At 44.7% G+C, this 21,779-nt stretch overlaps 2 protein-coding genes across 4 annotated transcripts in view; one reads left to right on the top strand and one right to left on the bottom strand.

Annotated features, from left to right (window-relative positions):
* Positions 1-515, bottom strand: part of CASP3 (caspase 3) — an 18,464-nt gene extending 17,949 nt beyond the window's left edge. The window contains exon 1 of the mRNA XM_019521906.1: positions 477-515. The gene's annotated coding sequence lies outside the window, so the exon portion shown is untranslated. The remainder of the gene's footprint in view (positions 1-476) is intronic.
* The window catches only part of PRIMPOL (primase and DNA directed polymerase), a 34,872-nt gene continuing 13,419 nt past the window's right edge, over positions 327-21,779 (top strand). Inside the window, exons 1-9 of one of the 3 annotated variants that reach the window (XM_019521899.1) lie at positions 611-826; positions 1,718-1,808; positions 3,062-3,275; positions 7,422-7,513; positions 8,844-8,982; positions 9,518-9,665; positions 16,265-16,555; positions 18,890-19,052; positions 21,335-21,432. In XM_019521899.1, the coding sequence (XP_019377444.1) occupies positions 3,096-3,275; positions 7,422-7,513; positions 8,844-8,982; positions 9,518-9,665; positions 16,265-16,555; positions 18,890-19,052; positions 21,335-21,432 (1,111 nt within the window). In that variant the 5' untranslated portion in view covers positions 611-826; positions 1,718-1,808; positions 3,062-3,095. Of the gene's footprint in view, positions 421-610; positions 827-1,717; positions 1,809-3,061; positions 3,276-7,421; positions 7,514-8,843; positions 8,983-9,517; positions 9,666-16,264; positions 16,556-18,889; positions 19,053-21,334; positions 21,433-21,779 lie in introns of those variants that run through there. The other 2 variants (XM_019521901.1, XM_019521900.1) reach the window with 2 other exon arrangements.

The raw sequence follows: 21,779 nt of genomic DNA on the forward strand, positions 1-21,779 counted from the left end.
GAGACCACTGCTACTTGTTCTGTCATCTGCCACCACTGAGAACAGTCTAGCTCCATCCTTTTTCAAACCCTTGCCTCTTGCCTATTTCCTGCACCAGTGAGGGGTACAACCTCACTCAAACGCTATTTCTACAGCGGCAGTTCAGGAGGCGGGGGAGAAACGGGCACCACTCCCCGCTGCCAAGTGGCCGGGCCAGCGGGGACCGCCGCGCTAGGCAGCCGGGTCCCGACACTGGGAGCAGCAGGCGGCGAAGGGCGAGGCTGAAGCTGGGGCTGGGGCGGCGCCGCCAAGTCCGCGCAGGCTCCGCCGCGTCTTGCCCCGCACCGGGCGCAGCCTTTGTCCGGCGGGGCCGCGCCGCCGCCTCCCACGCCGCGGCGAGGAGACTGGTCCTCGCACGGGACCCGCGGGCAGCACCATGGGGTAGAATCCCCCCTCCCCTTGCCCGCCCCCCCGCGGCGCCGCGCTGTGGTACCGACCTGCCGCCCTGCTCGTCCTGCTACGAGCGCCGTCTGAGCCGGCTGCAAAGGGAAGCTGAAGCCCCGCCCCTCCCCGCGCGGCGTGTTCGAACCGCGAGGGGGGGGCTCCCGGCAGCCTTTGCGGTGGCTCCTCACCCACACAACGCGGGGAGTCGGGGCGCTGCTGGGGGAGGGCCGCGGTGTTCCTCAGCCCGTCTCCGGGCCGGGGTCGTGCCTGGGGCTTCTACTACAGGGCTGGCACCACGTGGCCTTCCTCTGCCCCACACGGCAGGGAGCAGCAAGCAGAGCGACAGACAGGGCGGGAGCAGGGGATCGGTCAGGGCGCGACCTATGACTCGCCTGCCAAAAAGGTGCCCCCCTGTGCAGGGGAGGCCGGGGGTGCCTGCCCTGGGGTCTTTCGTAGGTAGTTGTGTCCTGCCGAGACATGGGGGCATCAGTGGAGCATAGGTCTTTACGAAGGGGGTAGGAGTTGGGCAGCAGCAGGAGGGGCACCAATGGTTTCAGTGACCTGAGGAGGTCTGGAAAGTACTGGCAGGTGGCTGCGTGCTCGCCAGCCTCAATTTATGTGCCTGGGAGACTTTGCTGGTGGAAATGGGCGCTTGTAGCACTTCTAGGGTGTTAAGGTGTCTCTAGTATTAGACAGGGCCTTTTGAGGATGTTGTTCTGGACATGAGTGCATAAAGGGGGTGTTAAATACTGACATTCCCCTTGTGGACCTGGCCTGTAATTGTCCAGGGGGCAGGGTGTGGAGTTAGTTCAGGGGCAGGCAATTATTTTGGGTGGAGGGACACTTACAGAATTTTGGCAAGCCATCGAGGGCCACATGACAGGCAGCCCAGGGCAGATAAATATTAATTTTCTAAATTTTTTAGCGTCCCCATGGGCCAAATAGAATGCGGCTCCCAGGCCGCATTTTGCCCATCCCCAAGTTAGTTTTACTCTATTGATATCCCGGCTGAGTAATCCTGGTGGGATACGGAGTTGGGGGGAGAGAATCCAAAGTGGAAGAGGAGGGGTGTGAAGAAGCAGGGGAAAGAAAGCAATGATGCAAAACAAGAGATTTACGAGGAGAAAGGGGAACAAATCAATTAATGGTAGCAGGATCAGGTCTTGTGTGTCTGTGATAAAACTGTAGAAACTGCCGTGCTCGCTTGAAAGAGTTTTGAGATCGAAGGCATTTCGCTGGACAAAAATGCCAAAAGTGAGGCTGGTTTGTAATGACGCTGGTGTTTGTTTTTCAGTGTTCCTGCTTCAGGTTTGCTTTACAGGATTAGAAGCTCAAAGACTGAGTGATAGTGAGCTCAGGTGTGCTAATGCCTCTTCGGAGCACAGGTAGGTCTGCTGTTTCAAAAGCGTAACAACTTTTCCAGTAAATGTATATACAAGTGAATAAATGCATGAAATCTTGAGGTTATAAAACAATATGACCAACTATCAAGGTGAGGCTGAAATACAAAGTTCAGATTTAGTTGTTTTCATTTGCCTGGGATACAAGGGTCTAACAAATTTAGGGTCGGGAACTAAGGACACTGAAATCTAATCCTGACTCGAGGACTGACTGGCTGTATGGCCTAGACCAGGGGTGTCAAACATACAACCTGTGGACTGGATCCATGCTGCAGAGCTGGGTCATTCGGCCTGCAGATTTTGCCCAGACTCTAGTTGCAATAGAGGATCTTCTTGCAGTGGCAGCCAAGCACCTGGGCAAGAGTCATGGTGCTGGAGCTGCAGCAGCATTGTGGGAAGAAGCTGGATGCTGTGGTTTGTTCAGGCAACAGGTGCCAAGAAGCCAGCTCTTTCCTGTGTGCTTGGCTGCAGCTGCAGGAAGAAACCATAGTGCTCCTGGGGCTTCAGCACCACACACGCTTCTTGCTTGCTTGGCTGCCAAGCACCCAGGTGAGAACAGCAGTGTTAGAGCCCTAGTATCACCCTGGGAAGAAGCCTTATGCCACAGTTTGTTTTCAGGGTGGCAGGCAAACGCCAGGGTGGTGGGCCTCTTTCTGCTTGGTTCAAGATGGGTGCCACAGGTGCTAGATCCAACATGGGGTGATGGATCCTGATCTGGTCTATGGACCAGACCCATACCATGCATCTTTCAGATGAGTTTGACACCCCTGGCCTAGACTAATCATTTACACTCTTCATTTCACTTGTGAAACATATTTATATACTTTCCAGTATTGGTGGGAGAATGCCTAATTATAGTTTGGCTCATTGTTTTTGTAGGTAAGTTATTAGTGTTCTGTAAGCAGAATGTTATAGAATGATCTGAGGCCTCCCTTTAGACTAAGCCCTTTCTGGTGCGCTGATAGTGGAACAAGCCTAACAGCTTCCACAACTTGATTCTTCATGCAGTTGATGTGAAAACAAGTTCTCTTCCTGATCCTGGGAATGTAAGGGGATTGTAACGTTAAAAGGAATTTTATGGCAAAGCTGAGCGTTAATCTTGAATGTGACTACCGTTATTCATTAAGTGGAGTATATGCTCAATATATGCAACAGATCAACCTTAGAAATGCGCACTTGTTTATTGAAAATGAAAGCCCAAACCAAAAACCATTTTTATATTTACATATTTAATATAGTGCTACAAGTTAGTTTCTCACTGCCTGAGGACAGATGAAGAGAAAATGGGAAGAAAAACTGAAGAAGATTGAAGAACTAGAATCTCAATATAAAAGAAACCCACTTTGCTCAGCTTATAGGCCAAAGCTGTCCAAACCATGGCAACCATCCTCTGTTTGGAAAATATTTCCTCGACAAGCTCAAGCTTTTGACTATGTAAAAACCTGCAAAGAGGTGAGGCATCAGATTGTTACAAGAATTACTTTACTATTGAGATACTTTGAAGGTTTGAATTGGCTTTTAAAGTTGTGATAATCTACAAAGTAAATCTCAAGCTATAGGATTCTTATTGTGCAATCCTGGTACATCGTGTTACTTGAATCCTCAAAGGACAGCATGGGACATCCAGGGATCTTAACTGTAATAAGCATGATGTCTAATGTTAGACTAGAGCACGGGCAGGCAGTTATTTCGGGCGGAGGGTCTGCTTAGAGAGCCCCATGGGTTGCCCCGCCCCCTGGTAGGTGCCCCACTATCTTGGGACTGGAAGTCCCACTCCGTAACCCCTTACCTTTGCCACAGAGGTCCCTCTGCTTGCCCCCAGAAATACTCCTTTCAGCAAGGGGTTTTGCCACTTCAGAACCAGAAAAATACCCAATTATATTTTAAAAATCAAACCTCTACAACATTCTTTAATTTGATTTTAAAAAAATATTTTTGTCCTGATTTACATGTGTTTGTGTAGTGTACATAGAGGTGATTATACAATAGCTTAAAATGAAGCCTTACTACTGTATATTGTGGGGGGAGGTGGGGAGCATGGGGGTGGGTATAGGTTGGAAGGCTGTTGGTATGTGGGGTGTGGGGAGGGTATGGGTGTGTATGTGTGGTGGTTTTGTGGGGGGGTGGATAGGTGTACAGAAAAGCAGTTCTAAACGGGGGGTATGTGTAGCCTCATTAGGGGGTACATGAGAGATATTTCATACATTGTCTAACATGGGTTGAAGGGCCTAAAAAAAATAATTGCCCATTGAAAGGGGGTACGTGAAGTCTCACTCTGAGACCAGGGGGTATGTTGACTGAAAAAGGTCCAGAACCACTGGTGTAGAGGCTGTGGGGTGAGGGAGCATGTGGGTGTGTGGGGGGCGGTTCGTGGGGGCCTTTGGAGGGAGGAGTGTGGGGGTGGGTTTCTGCATGTATGGCAATGCGAGAGGGTGTGGGTACATGTGTGTTTGTGGGACTTGCCCTATGAACACTCTCTCTCTCTCTCCCCCTCCCTCATTGCATGGACACTTCCCCCCCCCACCTGCTCCTGGCCCCCAGGTATCAGCACAGCCCCATGGTCCTGTGGTTCAGTGATTCAGCCCAGGGCCACGTGGTGCTGGAGCAGGCACACAGGAAAGCAGTGAAAGCCAGGGCAAGCAGAGGCTTCTGGTTGTGGGGAGGAAGGAGGAGGCTGGGGTGGGGAAGGAGGGGGCTTGGTGGGCAGGGCCGGGCCGGCCTTGTTCCTGACTCCTGCTGGCTTCCCCTGGGTCCTACTGCCCCTGTCTCCTGTCATCTTTGACAGGCAGCCAGGAGCGGGTAAATATTAATTTTCTAAACATTTTAGGTGCCCTGTGAGCCAGGTTGAATGGCCTGGTGAGCCAAATGTGGCCTGTGGGCCGTATTTTGCCTGCCCCTGCTTTAGAGGACATTTAACTTCTGATAGTGGAGGGGCTTGTTAGTGAAAAGACAGGACTGGCAAATGATGTTGATGAAGGAAAAAGCAAGTGATAACAGGAAAAAGGTCAAAAAAGACAAATAATATAGACGGAAGAAGAAAACAAGTCAGAAAACAAAAGACACAGAGACCAGAAAATTGCACAAAGGAGGGCACCTCGTTACTGACAGACCAGAGACAGTACCTCTGGAAAAACAAGGTGGGACACAAGTTGAAATAAGAGCCAAATCACCTGAAATAAACCTCTTCCAAAGTTTTTAACTCCATTTATTTATAACTGTGTTTCAGATTTTGTGAAATAATTGTCTTTTTTTTAAACCAAATGTTTATGAAAACAAAGTCAACCAAAAAATTAAAACAAAACACAAACAGCATAGGGCAGTTCCTCATAAATTTCAGTGGACACTTCCATTTGATGATATAAAATGACTTCTACCAAAAAATATTGTAGGCCTCTGCTAGATGTAAAGAAAACCTAGAATAATTGAAACCAAATGACTACCTTGATGTCTCCTAGTATAACAAGGACAGGATGAAGGAAAATAAACTGTAGGCTGTTGTTCATTCTGTGGTTAGTTGCTTGTTGTGGTTGTCTTTCCCCTGGCCTCTTCCCTTCAGGTTTCATATATTGTTGCAATGAAAATTATTCACTAGTCTGGAGTGCAGTGTTCTATTGTAATCCTTCTAAAAGTGTGGTTGCTAAAACATATTCTTCTGCCTTATAAAATGTGCCATAAAGTTGTTCATCAGAGTTAGTGACTTAAGTTGTTTCCCAAATGCTTCCTAAATATACTCATTTAATCATTCAGTTTTCCAGTGTTGAAGCAAATTACCATACCCATGCATTTATGACCATACCTATGCAAATTACCATACCTATATATTTATTATATAAATATAAACTTTAAAGTTGAATTGGTAAAGTTATCAAACACAGTCATTGGAGGAATAGCAACAATTATACATTTGCTTAATTGAAAAAGCTAGGAGCATTTTAACACAATATATTATAACACACTCAGTTCATCTTGTTTGTATTAGAACTGTATTTTGATAAATCTCACAGAATAACAGGGAAAAATTACTAAAGAACCCATCCTGCAATTGCCTCCATCTTATGAGGAGGCATATTGACTCTCAGCTTTTGCACAGGGTAGGGAGGTCTGCAGGATCAGAGCCTAAATAACAATGCAGGGGAAACGATGCAAAGTGAGCTACTGTATTTACTCACCTACCACATGCTCCTTTTTCCTCCTCCAAAATGGGTGTGTGTATCTTAAGCAAGGAAGCTGATTTTAATTTGTTAGAAACAGGGTGGAATAGAGCAAGCAGGCACTATGACTCATTGTCACCAGGGGGGTTGTTACTTCTTGCATCTGCAAACAGCAGGGTCAGAATCTAGTGTTAACCCTCTCAAAGCTGTTGGTGAGGCAGTAGCTTTTGGCTAAAGAGCTTTTGAGCTGGCTGAGGGTGGGTGAGCTGCTGCATGCAGTCTAGTATCTTGAGGCTTATGCAGAAGTAATACTTATTATTTACAGGAACTTATATAGAGAACTACCTACAGTAAAGAAGTAACAGTCTTGCTGCTGCCCTTGCAAGAGTCTAGGGCCCAGCCTTGTTGCTGTCCTGGCACATTAGGAAGTCCCTGTTACCTTACCCTGACTCTCTCCTGGGATGCTGCACTTCCTGGACTCTGTGACTGTGTCACAGTTGGGCATGACTCTGGAAAAATCTTTTTTTTTTTTTTTACATTGTGCCTTCCAAAAACAAAGTGTATATTGTATTTGAGGCTATGTAGCAAATGAGAAAATACAGTATTTGAACCAGAAGTGATGGTAACCAACACTTAAGAAGTCATAGGTCTCACCAAAGAAGTCAACTATCAAGTTAAAAGAAATTGAAACTTGGGATACTTGGGTTCAGTTCCCTGTTTTAGCACAAGACTCCCACCATAACTTTTGCATGAGTCATGTGGGCCTAAGTTCCTTTGTGACTCTTAGTTATCTTTATGCTTCAGTTTTCTGTAAAATAGAGAAACTGCACTTCCAACCTTAGGATTATTGTGATGGTAAATGCAGTAAAAGATAGTGGTATTGGGTTCTTATAAATACCTCATTATCCAAAATTATGGTTATGACAAAGCACTTGACCTAATCACTGCCAGTATGTTAGCATTTCTTTCTCTTCAGGTTACCTGTAGTTTTATACATAATATATAATAAAAAGATGGCTTGTACATTATTATACTTGGCTGAGAGCTATATACTTCTATCTCTTAATGTACAGTGCTCTTTTCTATAGATGATTGCCTTCTCACTGGTGGTATTTGCTATAGATCAAAGTTACTAAAGATATACAATACCACTTCAGCCTCATTTTTGATATGTTATCAAAGATTTGCACTGATGTTAACTTTACTGATGAGTGGGCTTCTCCAGACTTATACTGCTATAACTGAAGTCAGAATGCAGTTCTTGCATAGCAGCAAGTTCTACTGTTTTAATTTAAAACAATCATTTGGTAGGTTTTTAATAAATAGAAACTTAGTGTCTCAGATGAAGGGTTAGTAAATAATTTCAATGAGACCATTTTGACGACAAAGTATTTTGAAACAAAAGGACAGTTTACTTTTTTCCTTTTTTTTTTTAAATCTTGAAAAGGAAGTGCATGTATTTGCTTTGGAAAAGAACACTGAAGACGGACAAAGGTTTTACCTTGTGACAACATATATTGAGCTTTGGTTCTATTATAAGTAAGTATTTGATAAGCACCTCTCAGCTGCTCTGTGCTTTGCTGGGGATGGAGTAGGTGCAGTCTGGCCTTTAGAAGCATGATTTTGTCACTGAGGGAGACAGTATCAGGTAGCCTCGTGTGCCAAGCAGAACTTGACTGCAAAAGAGAATCTGCTTTTGTGGAGGGGGTAAAAAAACATCATTTTAGAATGTCAAGAGATGACATAACTTATGCCTCCATAAATAAACAACTTAAATAGCACTTTTCATAGAAATGTATCACATAATTAATTTCTGGTTTTGTCTTTTGCTATAGAAATCTCAAAGTCAACTTAATTACATGTGGTAAATACAATTTGTTAAATATTAGCAGCAATATCTGATTACTGAGAGAATTCTCAAAGTCCAATATTCCTTTTATTGAAGCTATTAACATCATTGTGTGTGGAAGCGGGGGTGTCCCCTCAGTTCAGACATCAACATTTAATTGCATCTACTTTTCTTTTATGTGAAAGTCATTTATTTTGCTTTCAGGTTCTCAGTGCTTTCTATTTGCATTGTAAATCATCTCAGGGATATTTCTGTGTTTCTAAATTAGTTTCCATAAATCTTTTAATTCATTAGCACATTTATGTCCTCAGTACTATAGATTTTGTGTTTGTAACTTATAGGATGCTGCCAATAAGTATTTGTTAAGGTTTCTAGTCTCAAAATACATATAGGAAGTTGTACAGGACATAATAGGACCATTCTTTCCAAAAGTATTTTCTAATTCTTTTTTTCTTACTTTGCTAAGGAGGAATATGTTAGATTTTTAATATGTTAAATCAGAGGTTTCAGATGTATGCCATGTGGGCCTGATTTGGCCCATGGAGCTGCTCTATCCACCCTGCTCTGCTAATAGCAGGAAGTTGGGGGCATGGCTGGATGGGAGTGGCCCGCCCAAGAATCTAGGGCCCTTGCGCCCTGGTGGGCATATCATTGGCTTTGCTTGTTGCCACTGCTGCAGTCTTCCCTCCACAGCTGCTGATCTCTTTGCTGCCCTGTGCAGGAGCTGCTGTGGTGGCATGGGACACGTGGCCATGGCAACAGCTCTGGGTTCAGCAAGGGGCATATAGCGGGAGCTGTGCTGCATGTCGTGGGTTGGAGCCACAGCTCTGATTGCCACCGTCACTACAAGGCCCAAGCTAGTACTTAGGGTTCTTTCAGTCCAGAAGGAGCCCTGTGGCCCAGATCTAACCCAGGGAACAAAGTGAGTTTAGCGCTGTTTTAGATGATTGTTTATTGTTCATGAACATGTATAATAAATCCTGAAACTTTTTCTCTGTCTTTTTTTTTTTTACTTGGCAGAGGTCAGAAATCAAGTTTGTTTCATTGTTATGAAGTAATTCGTGAGAAAGCTGTTTGCAAACTTTATTTTGATTTGGAGTTCTATAAACCAGGGAATCCAGGCACTGATGGCAAAATGATGGTTGCACAGTTAATTGAGGTAAAGATGAAACAGATATTACAACATAATATAGGTCTCTATATTAGTTACTGGCCATAAGATGGAAACTAAAAAAAAAAGTGAACTTTTTGTTTCAAGTATATCATGGCTGCAGTTATTCAAATAGAATAATACTTAAAAAAAGATTTCACATTTAGTGGATATTGAGGATAGCACCTTAAGCTCTGAGGTAGTACTGGCTTATTAGGGATTTCAGTGGAGTTGTGAAATTCACTTTAGAAGCAATAGTATGAGACACTATCCTAGGCTTTTTAGGAGAAACTGGAAGTTTGTTGCCCAGTAGTATCCTAATATTACACCTGTTGGTTTATGAGGTGTGATGTGTGTTGTGTTTATTTTAGCTATCTGAGCTATGAAATCTGAGTCTGATCCAAAAGGAAGAAAATCTGTGCTCACAACTGAAACTGATGAGCTCTTAAATGAAGACAAAAATCTGTAGTTAGGCCAGGATTTATAGACACCTTTTTCTAGCATTTTACAGAAATAAAATCTAACTGTGTTTTATATTTTTCAGCTTTTTTGTAAAAATCTTGAAGAACATTATGGAGTTAAATGTTCTGCTAATGATGTCTTGAACTTAGATTCCAGCACTGATGAAAAATTCAGCCATCATTTAATATTTTTACTCCATAAGACAGCATTTAAGGATAATATACATGTTGGTATGTATGTTTCTTCCTTCTATGAGAAATAAAATGCATGTTTGTATCTTTACTGTACAGGCAGACACTTTAATGGTGGAAGGATCATAAAAGAAAACAAATGTTCATTTCCAGTTAGGATAACTAATTTTACTTATGTTTCATTATGCTTTGACTCGTCTTCTGCTTATGTTTTTTGTTAGTTTTCTGTGACTAGACCTCTAGTTTAATTTAGAATAGACACATTCTAAATTCAAAAGTTTTATATACTATATGTACAGGTTTCACTCGATTTATGCTGTACATGCGTTCGTGGGGCACGGCACAGGCCAGTGGCTGGAAGTAGGCAGCGTCCACCACTCTCAGGGCTGCAGCAGGGGCAGGCAGTCGCTTGCAGCCAAACAAGAGCAGGCTGGGACCAGCTCAAGTCTGCAGCGGCTGCTGGCCCCAGCCTGCTCTTGTTCTGCTTCAGCCCTGGGAGTGGTGGATGCCCCCTGCTTGTAGTTGCTGGGCTGTGCTGTGCCCCAAACAGTCTGGGGCACCGTGCCCTGCACCCCGGTGCGGTGGAGCCCAGCAGCTGCAAGCAGGTGTCTGCTGCTTGCTCCCAGGGCTGTAGCAGGGGCAGGCAGCCACCTGCAGCCAGATGAGAGCAGGCTGGTGCTGGTGGCTGCTGCAGGCTCAGGGGCTCCAGGTTCTTCCTGGTGCTCTGCCTGTCTCCACCCCAGCCCTGGCTGCAGCAGCCCCGGGAGCAGCCGGAGCCAGCTGTCTGCACCAGGGCACAGTGCAGCCCAGCAGCTACAGGGAGCTGGCATCAGCAGCTCCCAGGAACGCTGCACAGGAGCTAGGGTGAGTGGGGACAGGCAGAGCACTGGAGGGCTCGGGGCATGGCGTAGCCCAGTGGCTGATGGCAGCTGGTGCTGGCAGCTCCTGGGGCTGCTGCACCTGGGGTGAGTGCCACCCCCACTTACCACCCAGGGCTCCGCTTGTCCGCACTCACTCCAGCTGGTCCTGGGAACAGCCGACAGGGGAACATATCCCAATTTTTTGCATTATAAAGTAGGTTTACTTTATGCGAACTAGATTTATGTGGCATTCTCCAGGCCTGTGCTGATCACATATATGCAAATTTGCCTTGCATATAATGAATTTCGGGTACAAAAGGGTCATCACATAAGAGCAAATTCGAATAATTTGAACCTGCATAAATTGAGGGAAACCTGTACTAAAACATCACTGAGCCTGGTTACAAATTAGATAACTCATTTGGTAACGCGCTTTCTGGCGGGGGGTTGTTTTTTTAATAAACTAAATTAAGCTTTATTGGTCAAAATCTTAAATCCCCATACACTATGCTCAGCAGAAGACTTGTGGGACAGAACACAGGTGCCTTAAAGCCTTTTTCTTAAATCTTTAGCATATAGAGAGTGGAGGGAAGCTATTTTGGGCCTTAATGTAAATTGGAAGGGCTGCTGAGCTACAAAAAGCACAGTCTTTATGCTAGTCCAAGTTTCCTAAGTGTAAGTAGGGCTTCATTTGTAATTTTAAAGCAGATTTCTGGGTGCTTTATACTGTTGGAACAACACAGATCGCCCAGCCCAGGGACCATTGATGTGGTCCCAAATATCTTTATACAACTTCAGTGTGGTTAATTAAAATTATTTCTCAGAATCATAAAAATTTACTCAGTGACTGAACATTTTGTATAGAAATAACTTTTAGAAACTGTTTACCTGGCATGCTGCTGTGGTATCTTCAGCTATTCTGCTTAACATATATATGGCAGCTTGGGTCCATGTACAGTGCTGGAATTATAATGTATTTACAGAACAATGAAATCAGAATAAATTGGAAATTAAGAATGTCCTGAGTATAGTTGTAACTGAATGCAAGTGATTGTGTAATAGTGTTTATTTACAGAGGTACTGTTCAACTATATAAAAGTTGTAAAAATGTATTGTAGATATAAGTAAATATATACATATTTTTCCAACTTTTAAATGATTGAACACTGTAAACAAAGACTATTATATGTATACAGAAGGGACAGATTTGTAGATTGGATTTGTGCTCAATTTTTGGCAGTTTTAAATCTTCATGGGTAACTGCACACAACTGTTGGAGAAAAAATCTGGTTACAAAGTGAAACAATTTGGAAAATACTAGGATTAAGGTTACACATGTATTATGTTATGATACTGCTTATTTACACATGTAACTGTTTGTTCCATGTGATCCCTTTGTTATATAGTGCACAGAAAGGTCCTCCTCTAGAGTTTAATTAGAATTTTGTAGCAAAAGAGGTGACTGGCTATGGGATGGCACCTCCCCTTGTTTGTAGAAATGGGAAGACAGGCTCTGACACAGAGGAGATTACAGGACGTGGAGGGAGTCATTGCAATTTAAAACTTGGCTGGAGAAACGACTGCCACAGTTTCTGTGCGGTGATAAGTCTAGTTTAAGTGACTTGATTCTCAGAGATGTTGACTGCTCTTACTTATCTGGGTGCCTTGACATTTGGTCAGTAGACTCCCCCATGCCAGAAGGCATATCCACAGTACAAAGGCTACCCTAGGGCAGATTTTAAGTTTGTCCCCCAAAAGTATGGGTTCCCTGGAGTTCAGAAAAATGGGACTTTCCTAACATAGTTCAGCTGTCCTGAAAACCTTCCAACCCTCTGAGGTTTAAGTCAAAAGGCCGTCTCTACGGTGCCTCTCTGCCCTAACTGGTTCAGATGGCACAAGTTTTTGCAGACAACAGGCTATTTTGTCAGATGTTAGACTGACGATGCTTATGCCTCTCTGAACTCTAAGCATTTACAGTCTAAGGCTGCGTCCAGATGAGCATGGACATTTGTTTCCTTGGGGAGAAGTTTACTTGTCCCCAGGGCGCACCTATGCCATGTGTGCTCTGGCATGTGGTAGGTTACCCCAGGTGGGGTAGGGGAGTTCATAGATTCATAGATGCTGGGGTTGGAAGGAACCTCAACTGATCATCAAGTCCAACCCCCTGCCTAGGCAGGAAAGAGTGCTGGGGTCAGACGACCCCAGCCAGACGTTTATCCAGCCTTCTCTTAAAGACCCCCAAGGTAGGGGAGAGTACCACCTCCCTTGGAAGCCCATTCCAAATTTTTGCTACCCTTACTGTGAAGAAGTTTTTCCTGATATCTAGCTTAAATCTGCTCTCTGTCAGTTTGTGCCATTGTTCCTTGTTACCCCAAGAGGCGCCCTGGTGAACAGAGCATCTCTGATCCCTTAATGTGTTCCCCTACTGAAATTGTAGGCGGCCACAAGATCACTTCTCAGCCTTCTTTTGTGAAGGCTGAAGAGGTCCAGGTCCCTCAGTTTCTCCTCATAGGCCTTGTCCTGTAAGCCTCTAACCATATGAGTGGCCATCCTCTGGATCCTCTCAAGTCTATCAACATCCTTCTTGAAGTACGGGTGCCCAAAACTAGATGCAGTACTCCAACTGCGGTCTGACCAATGCTGCATAGAAGTATCACCTTGGTTCTATTTGTCATGCATCTGCTGATGCATGATAAAGTGCGGTTAGCTTTGATGATGATTTCATCACGCTGACGGCTCATGTTCATCTTGGAGTCCACTGTGACTCTGAGATCCCTTTCTGCTTCTGTGCTGCTGAGAGGGTCACATCTCAGCCAGTAGGTGTGCTGGATATTTTTGTACCCTTGGTGCAGCACTCTGCATTTGTCCTTGTTTTGTACTGCAACCTATTGTGTACTGCCCACTTCTCCAACCTGTTCAGGTCTGCCTGCAATCATTCCCTACCCTCCGGAGTGTGTACTTCACCCCACAATTTAGTATCATCCACAAACTTGGACAGAGTACACCCACATCCAAGTCACTGATGAAGATATTGAAGAGTACAGGTCCAAGGACCGAACCCTGTGGGACCCCACTACCCACATCCTTCCAGGTCGATACCGATCCGTCTACTACCACTCTCTGGGTGTGACCACTAAGTCAATTTGCCACCCACCAGACCATGTAGACATCTGCGTCACAGCCTCTTAATTTATTCATGAGCAGGTTACCCTGGGTGGGGTAGGGGAGTTCATGTTAAAGGACTTCAAATTAAGCAATGTCCTGAAATGTGAAAAACAGAAGACCCCTTTTCTTAAACCTTATAAGCCTTATGAGGAAAGGAATCAAATTCACAGCCAGCTAAGCACATACAGTCTCATTTATGTCAGGTAACTTAGTTTAATTCATGCCAATGATAAATATGGTTCAAAGAACACTGGAGAATCAGTTGAGAAATATGGGGTGATTCTAACACGAAGTGATTACAATCTGATTAGAGAAACAGAAAGAAAGAGGGTGGAGATGGGTATGAATAATACAGAAACTAAATCTAATTTTCTCTTCTAGTCTGCTAGGAAAGCACTTCTTGCTGTTGATCCTGTATATGCCACTGCTACTAACCAAAGGCAGGAAATGGGGAGGAGGAGGACTCTTCTGTATTTTAGCCCCAGTAGCTGAAACGTTCAGGCACTTGCCCAGAAAACAAGAGACCTAATTCAGGAGCAGCTTGAATTTGTCTCTCTCTGACTTCCCAGCACAGTGCTTTAACATTGCAGGTTAGATATTATTCAGCTCTTCTTTTGAAGCTGACCACCTGGGGCCCTGGGCAACTGGAAGAGGGAGATGTATAGGACAAGGAGGAACAAGGAGATCTAGCTGGAGGGTCTGTGGCTCAATAGGATGGATCTACTGTGGAAAGGAGCCGGTCCTGGACCTTTGCTCTCAACGGGGTGGACACGTCCCCACTGCTCTCCATCCATTTTATCCAATATTATTAAATACATGATTTGGTGGTTCAGCTTCAAAAGGAATGTTGGAGAGGGAACTAGAAAATACCTGACCTGTGCTCTGGTGGTTTGAGTGCTGTGAGGTTCAAATGTTCTGGATAAGAGAAAACTAGGCTCTCCCACTTCCTGGAGAAGTGCCTAACCACATGGTTATTGGGGTTAAAGTATGGGAGGGTTGCCCCCCACCTGCTATCTTTTTTCCTTTTGTGGTGGCCATGTACCTTCTTGACTAGTGTGTAGCCTACTGAGTATGTGCAGTAGCCATGTGAACACCTATGTTTTGCTGGAAATAAAATCACAAACTGCACTGATGACAAAAAAGGCCACTTGTGCCGCTGGAAAACTGCCTTTTAGGTGGACAAAGTTTCTCCCCTAAGCATCTGATCCTGCATTGATGTGAACTATCCTAGCAACTTTACTAGTTGCTTACATTCACAAGTGTTAACAGAATCAGACTTCCAAGTGACTAAGAATGTGGAATGCTGCTTGTGCTTATTGGGGATCCCTAATGGAGTATGCCCCCAGGGGCAGCTGTGATGCCCCTGGAGGTCACACAACACCCATCCTCCTACTCCAGTTCCCCTTTACTCTCCCTTGGCCTCACCTCACCTGTCACACCCTGATGTTTAAGTTTATAAATAAATATGTATATTAGGTGGTGTCATGTTCCATCCACCCTGCTCATTATCAGATTGCCAGTCTACAATCCTTATACCCTAGACTGGGCTTCTGTCTCTGTCTCTCTGTCATCTGGGCCCCCTGGCTCTGTCTCACTTGAACAGCGGGGGTGGGTATAGGTTTGTGGGTATGTGGGGTGAGGAAGCATGTGGGTGTGTGGATATGTGGAGTGTAGGTGGGTATGGGGTTTGTGGGGAGATGTGTGTGGGGGGGGAAGGTGGCTGGGGTATGAGGGGTTGTGGGTCTGGGGGCCTGCATATATGGCAGTGCAAGGGTGGGTACGTGTGTATGGTGGAGTGTGTGTGTGGGACTGTCCCTATGAACAAACGCACACACACAGTCTCTCCCTCCCTTATTGCTCTTTCTCTGTGTCTGTCTTTCTCTGTTTCTCTCCCCCCTCCCCCTGCCACTGCAGGGATGCATACATATACACACCCTCCTGTTCCTGGCTCTGGGGTACCAGTGTGGGCCCTGTGCTTCGGTGATGCAGCGGGGGGCCACATGGGGCTGGAATGGCCAGCAAGCATGCGGGGAAGCAGTGAAAGCTGTGGCAGGCATAGGCTTCTGGTTGGGGAGGGGGCTGGACGTGGGGCTGTGCTGGCCTGGTTCCTGACTCCTGCCAGCTTCCCCTGGGTCCTACTGCCCCTGGCTCCTGTCATCTTTGACAGGCAGCCAGGAGCAGATAAATATGGTTATGGTTAGATGAAGCTACAATGATAGCACTATAGTCTTCCTCCTTGAAATATGTTGATCATTTGACTACTGCCTCAGAAGAAATAGACTTCAGTAGGCCAGCATGTGCTTGCACTTGTTTTCCAAATATAGTACTACTTAGTTTACTGTTTTAAAATACTATAACCAAAATGTGTGCAATCCTTTTAAATATTGTTCTTGTGGTTTTTACAAACAAACTTCAGTCTCTGTTAGAGTTAATGCCAAAACTTGGATTTTCAGTGCTTTTGGATTTCAGGTGTGGTTGGGCATTGACATAGTCTATGAAGAGCAGAAAGACACTATGCTGCACCTTCCATTTAAAATTCTTTGCACAAAAGATGAAATGTATTTTTGTTGAACCAATAAGACTCTGATATATATCTTTTCTTATTATTTTAAGGTAATTTTGTGAGAACAGTTTTGCAGCCTGCTCTTCGTTTAACTAAGACTAAAGCTGCTGCTCCAATTCCAGAAGAGGAGATAGGCCATGTTTTCGAGTCTTTCAAAGCTACAGCTGAATTAAATGGTTCTCCTGTTAATACTGTAGCAGTAATGGATGCTTTTGGAAGTTGGCAGTCTTGCCTGTGCAAAACGCTGGACACTGAGACTTCACAACAGAAGGAAAAATCAGAATTTTCCTTTCTGGTAGTAAATGATAAAGATGGAGGCAACCAACTTTTTGTGGATATGGGTAAATATAAACCTGAGTTGTCACTATAATGATGAGCCAAATTCTGCTCTCATCTGTTGTGTAGGAAATATAATAATCAACAGCTGTCTAGAGCAGGGGTTGGAAGCCTTCAGCCTGTAGGTAGGATTTGGATTGTTTCTGACTTGCAGAGCCAGGACAGTAGCAACATCTGGCAGTGGAGGAATTTATGGTGCAGGGTACTATGCAGTGGAATGTGGTGCACAGGGGGACATTAGTAGCAACCAAATTGTAGGCACTGGCCTGTCTTAGACTGAAGTTTATTAATCTGACCCACTGCTGCTCAAAGGTTGCTGATCCCTGGTTTAGTGCAAAAGAAGAATGCTCCTTTCTGGAGTATGTACAAGTCCCAAGAGAAATCCTTCTAATGAATGATTTGGTGTACCTTTAGGGGAGAATTTTGAAGTCAGGTCTACTCTATACCTGAAACTGACTAGCAACTGAAATACTCGTCATCTGGATCAGTTTACTACCATGTTAAAAAGCAAATAAGTTGCTGAATTTTGAACATAAAACTTGTAGTTATTAAAGCAAATAATAGTTCATAGGAAATACTTTTTTTTTTTTTTTAAATAGTCAATGGCAGACAGCAGGGCTATAGGTATATGACCATGACACACAACTACAGAGCTGCACAAGCCAGTTTGAAAACCAGACATAATGGAGCTGTGGCAGCACAGCACTTTATCTGAGTTAATGTACTTATTCTTCCTCAGGTGTAGTTAGCCTGATTTGTCTGCTGTGCTACTGGGACTACACTGCCTTTAGAACTTGAGCTGGCCTGCCAGTTGGCCCAAGGGTCTCTGTACAACATTACATTGTCATAAATTTCATATACATTAGGGCTGGAAGAGACCTCAGGAGATCATCGAGTCCAGCCCCCCACCCCAAGGGCAGGAGGTCAGCTAGGGCCAAAGGATCCCAGCAAGATAGGCATTTAGCTTTTTCTTAAAAGAGTCTAGGGTAGATGCTTGCACCACCTCCAGAGGGAGTCTATTCCAGGCCTTGGGGGCTCAGACAGTAAAGAAGTTCATGTAGATGTACTCCAAGTGCCTGTGTATCAGAAAAATCGCTGCCTTTATCAAAATATAAATTCATATTGTTAGGAAGTAACAACTGATCTGCCATAGCTACTTATAGTATAGATTTTTCTCCATTTTTTTTTAACCTTGTGTTATAACGTTTTGGAAGATTGGCTTATGGGCAAGAGCCTTACAAGCTAGTTCCTGGCTCACACAAGTATGTTTCTGCAGTAATGCAACATTATGGACACTAATCTTTTTATCAGCCAGTGGCATTTTTTACCTTACTATTGTGCTGTTATTCTGTGACAAACAAGTGCAATCAAGTGCCCTACAATGGGACTGTTACCTCATCCATGTTAACAGTAACTGCTACAGCAAACCTAGCATATAAAAATTAAGGAAGGAGAATACAGTTACGTAACACAACAAGTGTTTAACTTCAGATATTAGCTTTAGCCAAATGTGAGAGAGAACATAGTGGTTGTTTTTACCACCATAGCTTTCAAAGTCAATAGTCTAACATCTCTCCCACTACACAGTTGGTCCAGTAAGTGATAATCACCAAAAACCAGGGTCACCTTACCTCTATAAAGTGTCAGAGAGGGAACAGGACTGAACAGGAAGATATTGAAAGATGAGATGAAATGCAGTGACAGAACTGAGGGGGGAAGGGAGGAATATGCTTTTAACTCCACTGCCTGTCAGCACACTGTCCTTTTACTTTCGCACAAAACTGAATTCAGCCACAAATTAAACCTTCCATTTCCCCAGCAATTTCAGAGCAGAACTTGTCAAATCATATCTCAAGACATTTGAGATGAGAACTGCGTTTTTCTGTCTATGGTATTTATGTTGTTTATAGTGTAGATATGATATGATCAGTGATGCACAAGGGACAGGAAACAAAGAGCTAAACTGTGTTCCTGATGCAAAATACTTGTGTTTAAAGGGCAAGGTACTTAATGGTAAACTAGCTTTTATAAAGTAACTATTTAAAACAGAGACTGGGAAACGATTTTTAGAGCTAACTGCGCTAGTTAGTTCTTTTGGTACTAATCTGTTGTTTGGTTTAATAAAATGCCTGGGCAGCAATTTGAGCAACTGGCCTAATACATTGATAATGTGAAAGTATGTATTGCAGCAGAGAAGTAAAGCTTACACTGTGGGTGTTGAAATAGAATCAGCAACACTTTGCTCTGCTCAATTAGACATTCATGTATAGTGTGCAGATGCTAAATATATAGAACCTGGCCAACTCCAAATGTGTTAAGAAACATGTATCTTTTTGTAGGAGTTTATACAAAGAATAGAAACTTTCGGCTGTATAAATCATCAAAATCAGGAAGACGTGTGACTTTGGAAATAGCAGAGGATAACAAATTTGTGCCTAAACTCAAAGAGAATATTTCTATTGAAGAGCAGTATTTCCTTTCCTCTTTGGTCTGCAACATTAGGTAACTTTTTTGTTGCGCTGGAATTTAGCAAACATCTAAAATGTAAAGTTTAATAACATTCAGAGTTGCTGGTGGGCTGATATTCTAAAGACATTAGTACACGATATTCAAAGAAAGCTCAGTTACTAGTTTTAACAGATTAAGTTCTCTGGTTATTTAGATTTCTGACAAAGTTTTTTTTGGACTTACCTTCTAATGTGCAATGAGTTTAGAGAAACCATTTGATAGTTTCTGAAGTGTCCCCTGATTTTAAAAAAAACAAGATAAAAGGTATTGACTTGTCAGGTGAAGACCAGTGCCAAATAAGTGCTATATTTCTACTACTGTACTCTAAATTTAGACGAGATTCTGAAATGGTTCTGTATGTGCAGTTAAAGACACTTGGTCTGGCATCCTGAATATGTAAAGTAAAAGGAATTGTTCTGTACACAAGCTTGAGGATCAGCAATTTTTTCCTTAGTGCCTTTCAGCTAGATATACAAATTGCAATTTATGATCAAAGGAGATCAGGGGATAAAGTCCTTAGACCAGAAGTTCCCAACCACCGGATTGTGGCATGAGCCCCCTGTTTGGACACCTGTTTGTCTGCCTGGGTGAGCAGCTTCCGGGGTCACAGATGAGCTTCCGGGGTTAAAGCCAGGTGGCGGGGGAGCCTGGGGAGGAAGGCAGCTGGCTCCATGTGCCCCGTCCCATTCCTGCCAGGCCACAGTATAAAAAAAAAAAAGGTTGGGAACCACTGCCTTAGACTATAATTTACTGAGCATCTTCTATGACGGGTGGGCAAAATATAGCTGGAAGGCTGGATCCGACCCACCAAGCGCTTTCATCTGGCCCACCGCACCCACCAACAAATTGTGCTTTGCCTAGCCCTTCTGCCCATGAGGGTGGGAGTGAGGTGCCCCACGTGTACACTGCCCCATGTGTACACTGCCCCCCAACACTTCCAATTGTGCCTTGATCCCACCTTCATGGGTGGAAGAGTCCAGCCAGGCCAGCGTGCAGCTTTCACATGGCTGCAGCCCCTGGGGACCTGCTCCACTTCCTGGTCTTCCGCTGGCTCTGGGCAGCAGGTAGAGAAGCAGTGGGGGCAGAGCTGCAGCTGGGCAGGAGCAATGAGTGTGGGGCTGGGGTGGGCAGAGCTTGCCTGGGCAGCATGTGGGAGGTGTGGGGACCATCCCCCTACACTGCGCCCATGGCACGCAGCCCTGACAGGCAGTGGTGGCAGCAGCAGCAGGTGGGGTGCTCAGGGTGCAGGTTGCCTGGTGGAGCACAGCTCCAGCCAGCACTGCACAACACAGTGAGGGGTGCAGCCTCCCCTGGGCCATCTGTATCACTGGCATTCCCCACCACTTGCGCTCAGCCCCCATGCTTGTTGGCCATGGGAAGGAAGCCCCATGCGCTGCAACTAGCTGCCTTCCCTGCCCCTCCAGCGGAAGGTGCCTGGGGCTTGCTTCTTCTGCCTGCAGCTCTGGCAGGGAAGGCAGTTGGCTCCAGCGCATGGGGCTTCCTTCCCGGGCCAGTGGACTGCAGGGACCACGTGTGAGTGGTGGGGAGCACCAGTGATACAGACAGCCCAAGGGAGGACGTGCCCCTCACTGCATTGTGCGGTGCTGGCTGGAGCCATGCCCCGCTAGGCATCAGCACCCTGAACACCTCTGGCTGCTACTGTGCCGTGGCAGGAGTTCGGGGGAGTGGTCCCCACTCTCCCTACCCTGCCTCACACCCTACAGTCCCCCACCATCCCCTATGCCCCCCTCGCACGCACATCTACCATACACACCCACACACTACACAGCAACCCACCCCATCACACACACCCATACCCCACCATACACAAGTCCCCCCAAAATATACAAGACTAAGAATGTATTTTCGAGTTATTATGCAATCACCTCTGTGTACACTACGCAAGCACAAATCATGACAAAAATATTTTTTGTAATAAAATTAAAGTAAGTTATAGTGGGTGTGTGACTTTTAGTGTATGATTTGGTTTGTTTCTGTTTGACAACCCCTCCTTCCAAAAGGAGCATTTCCAGGGGGCAAGGAGAGGGACTTCCAGTGGCAAACATTAGGGGTGGGATTTTGGTCCCAAGGTGGTGACAGTGGGGCGGGGCAACTGTCAAGGGGCAGAACTACCCATGTGACACTCGACAGCTCACCAGAACTCATTAAGCAGCCCTCAACCCACAATAATTGCCTGCCCCATATCTATGAGAAGCTAGGTTGTTGCAACTTATAATTACTGCAGTGGAATCTTATTCTGTCCTCTCTCTTGCTAGGTCTTCAGACACTGAAAAAATTCTAACTTGTGACAACCCAAATGAGAAGAGAGGCGCGTCTATGCACTTAAATAGTAATATTTCTAGGAGCCCTTCAGGTAGTTTAAAAACTTGTTAAATGCATGTTTTTACTGTAGAGAAACAATTTTTCTGAACTATAAATGCCTGAATCATTTTATCATACATAGTACAATGCACCTAACTTCTCTCAACATCCAACTGTTCAAGTGATGATCTACATTTTGGCTGCAATACATGTAGCAGAGAGAAGTAGTTAGCCATATTAATCTTAAATCAGGCAAAGTAGATTTGCACCTTACAGACTAACTAAATCAGAGATGTAAAAACTTTCATAAGCTTGCTTCATCAGATGCCAAGAAGGGACTGCAGGAAACGGAGTTCCTAAATAGAAAATAGTGGTTAGACTGTAAAGGGTAGGGAAGGG

This window comes from Gavialis gangeticus, unplaced genomic scaffold (assembly GCF_001723915.1).
Source record: "Gavialis gangeticus isolate Ggan-Ray unplaced genomic scaffold, GavGan_comp1, whole genome shotgun sequence".
Classification (NCBI taxonomy): Eukaryota; Metazoa; Chordata; order Crocodylia; family Gavialidae; genus Gavialis; species Gavialis gangeticus.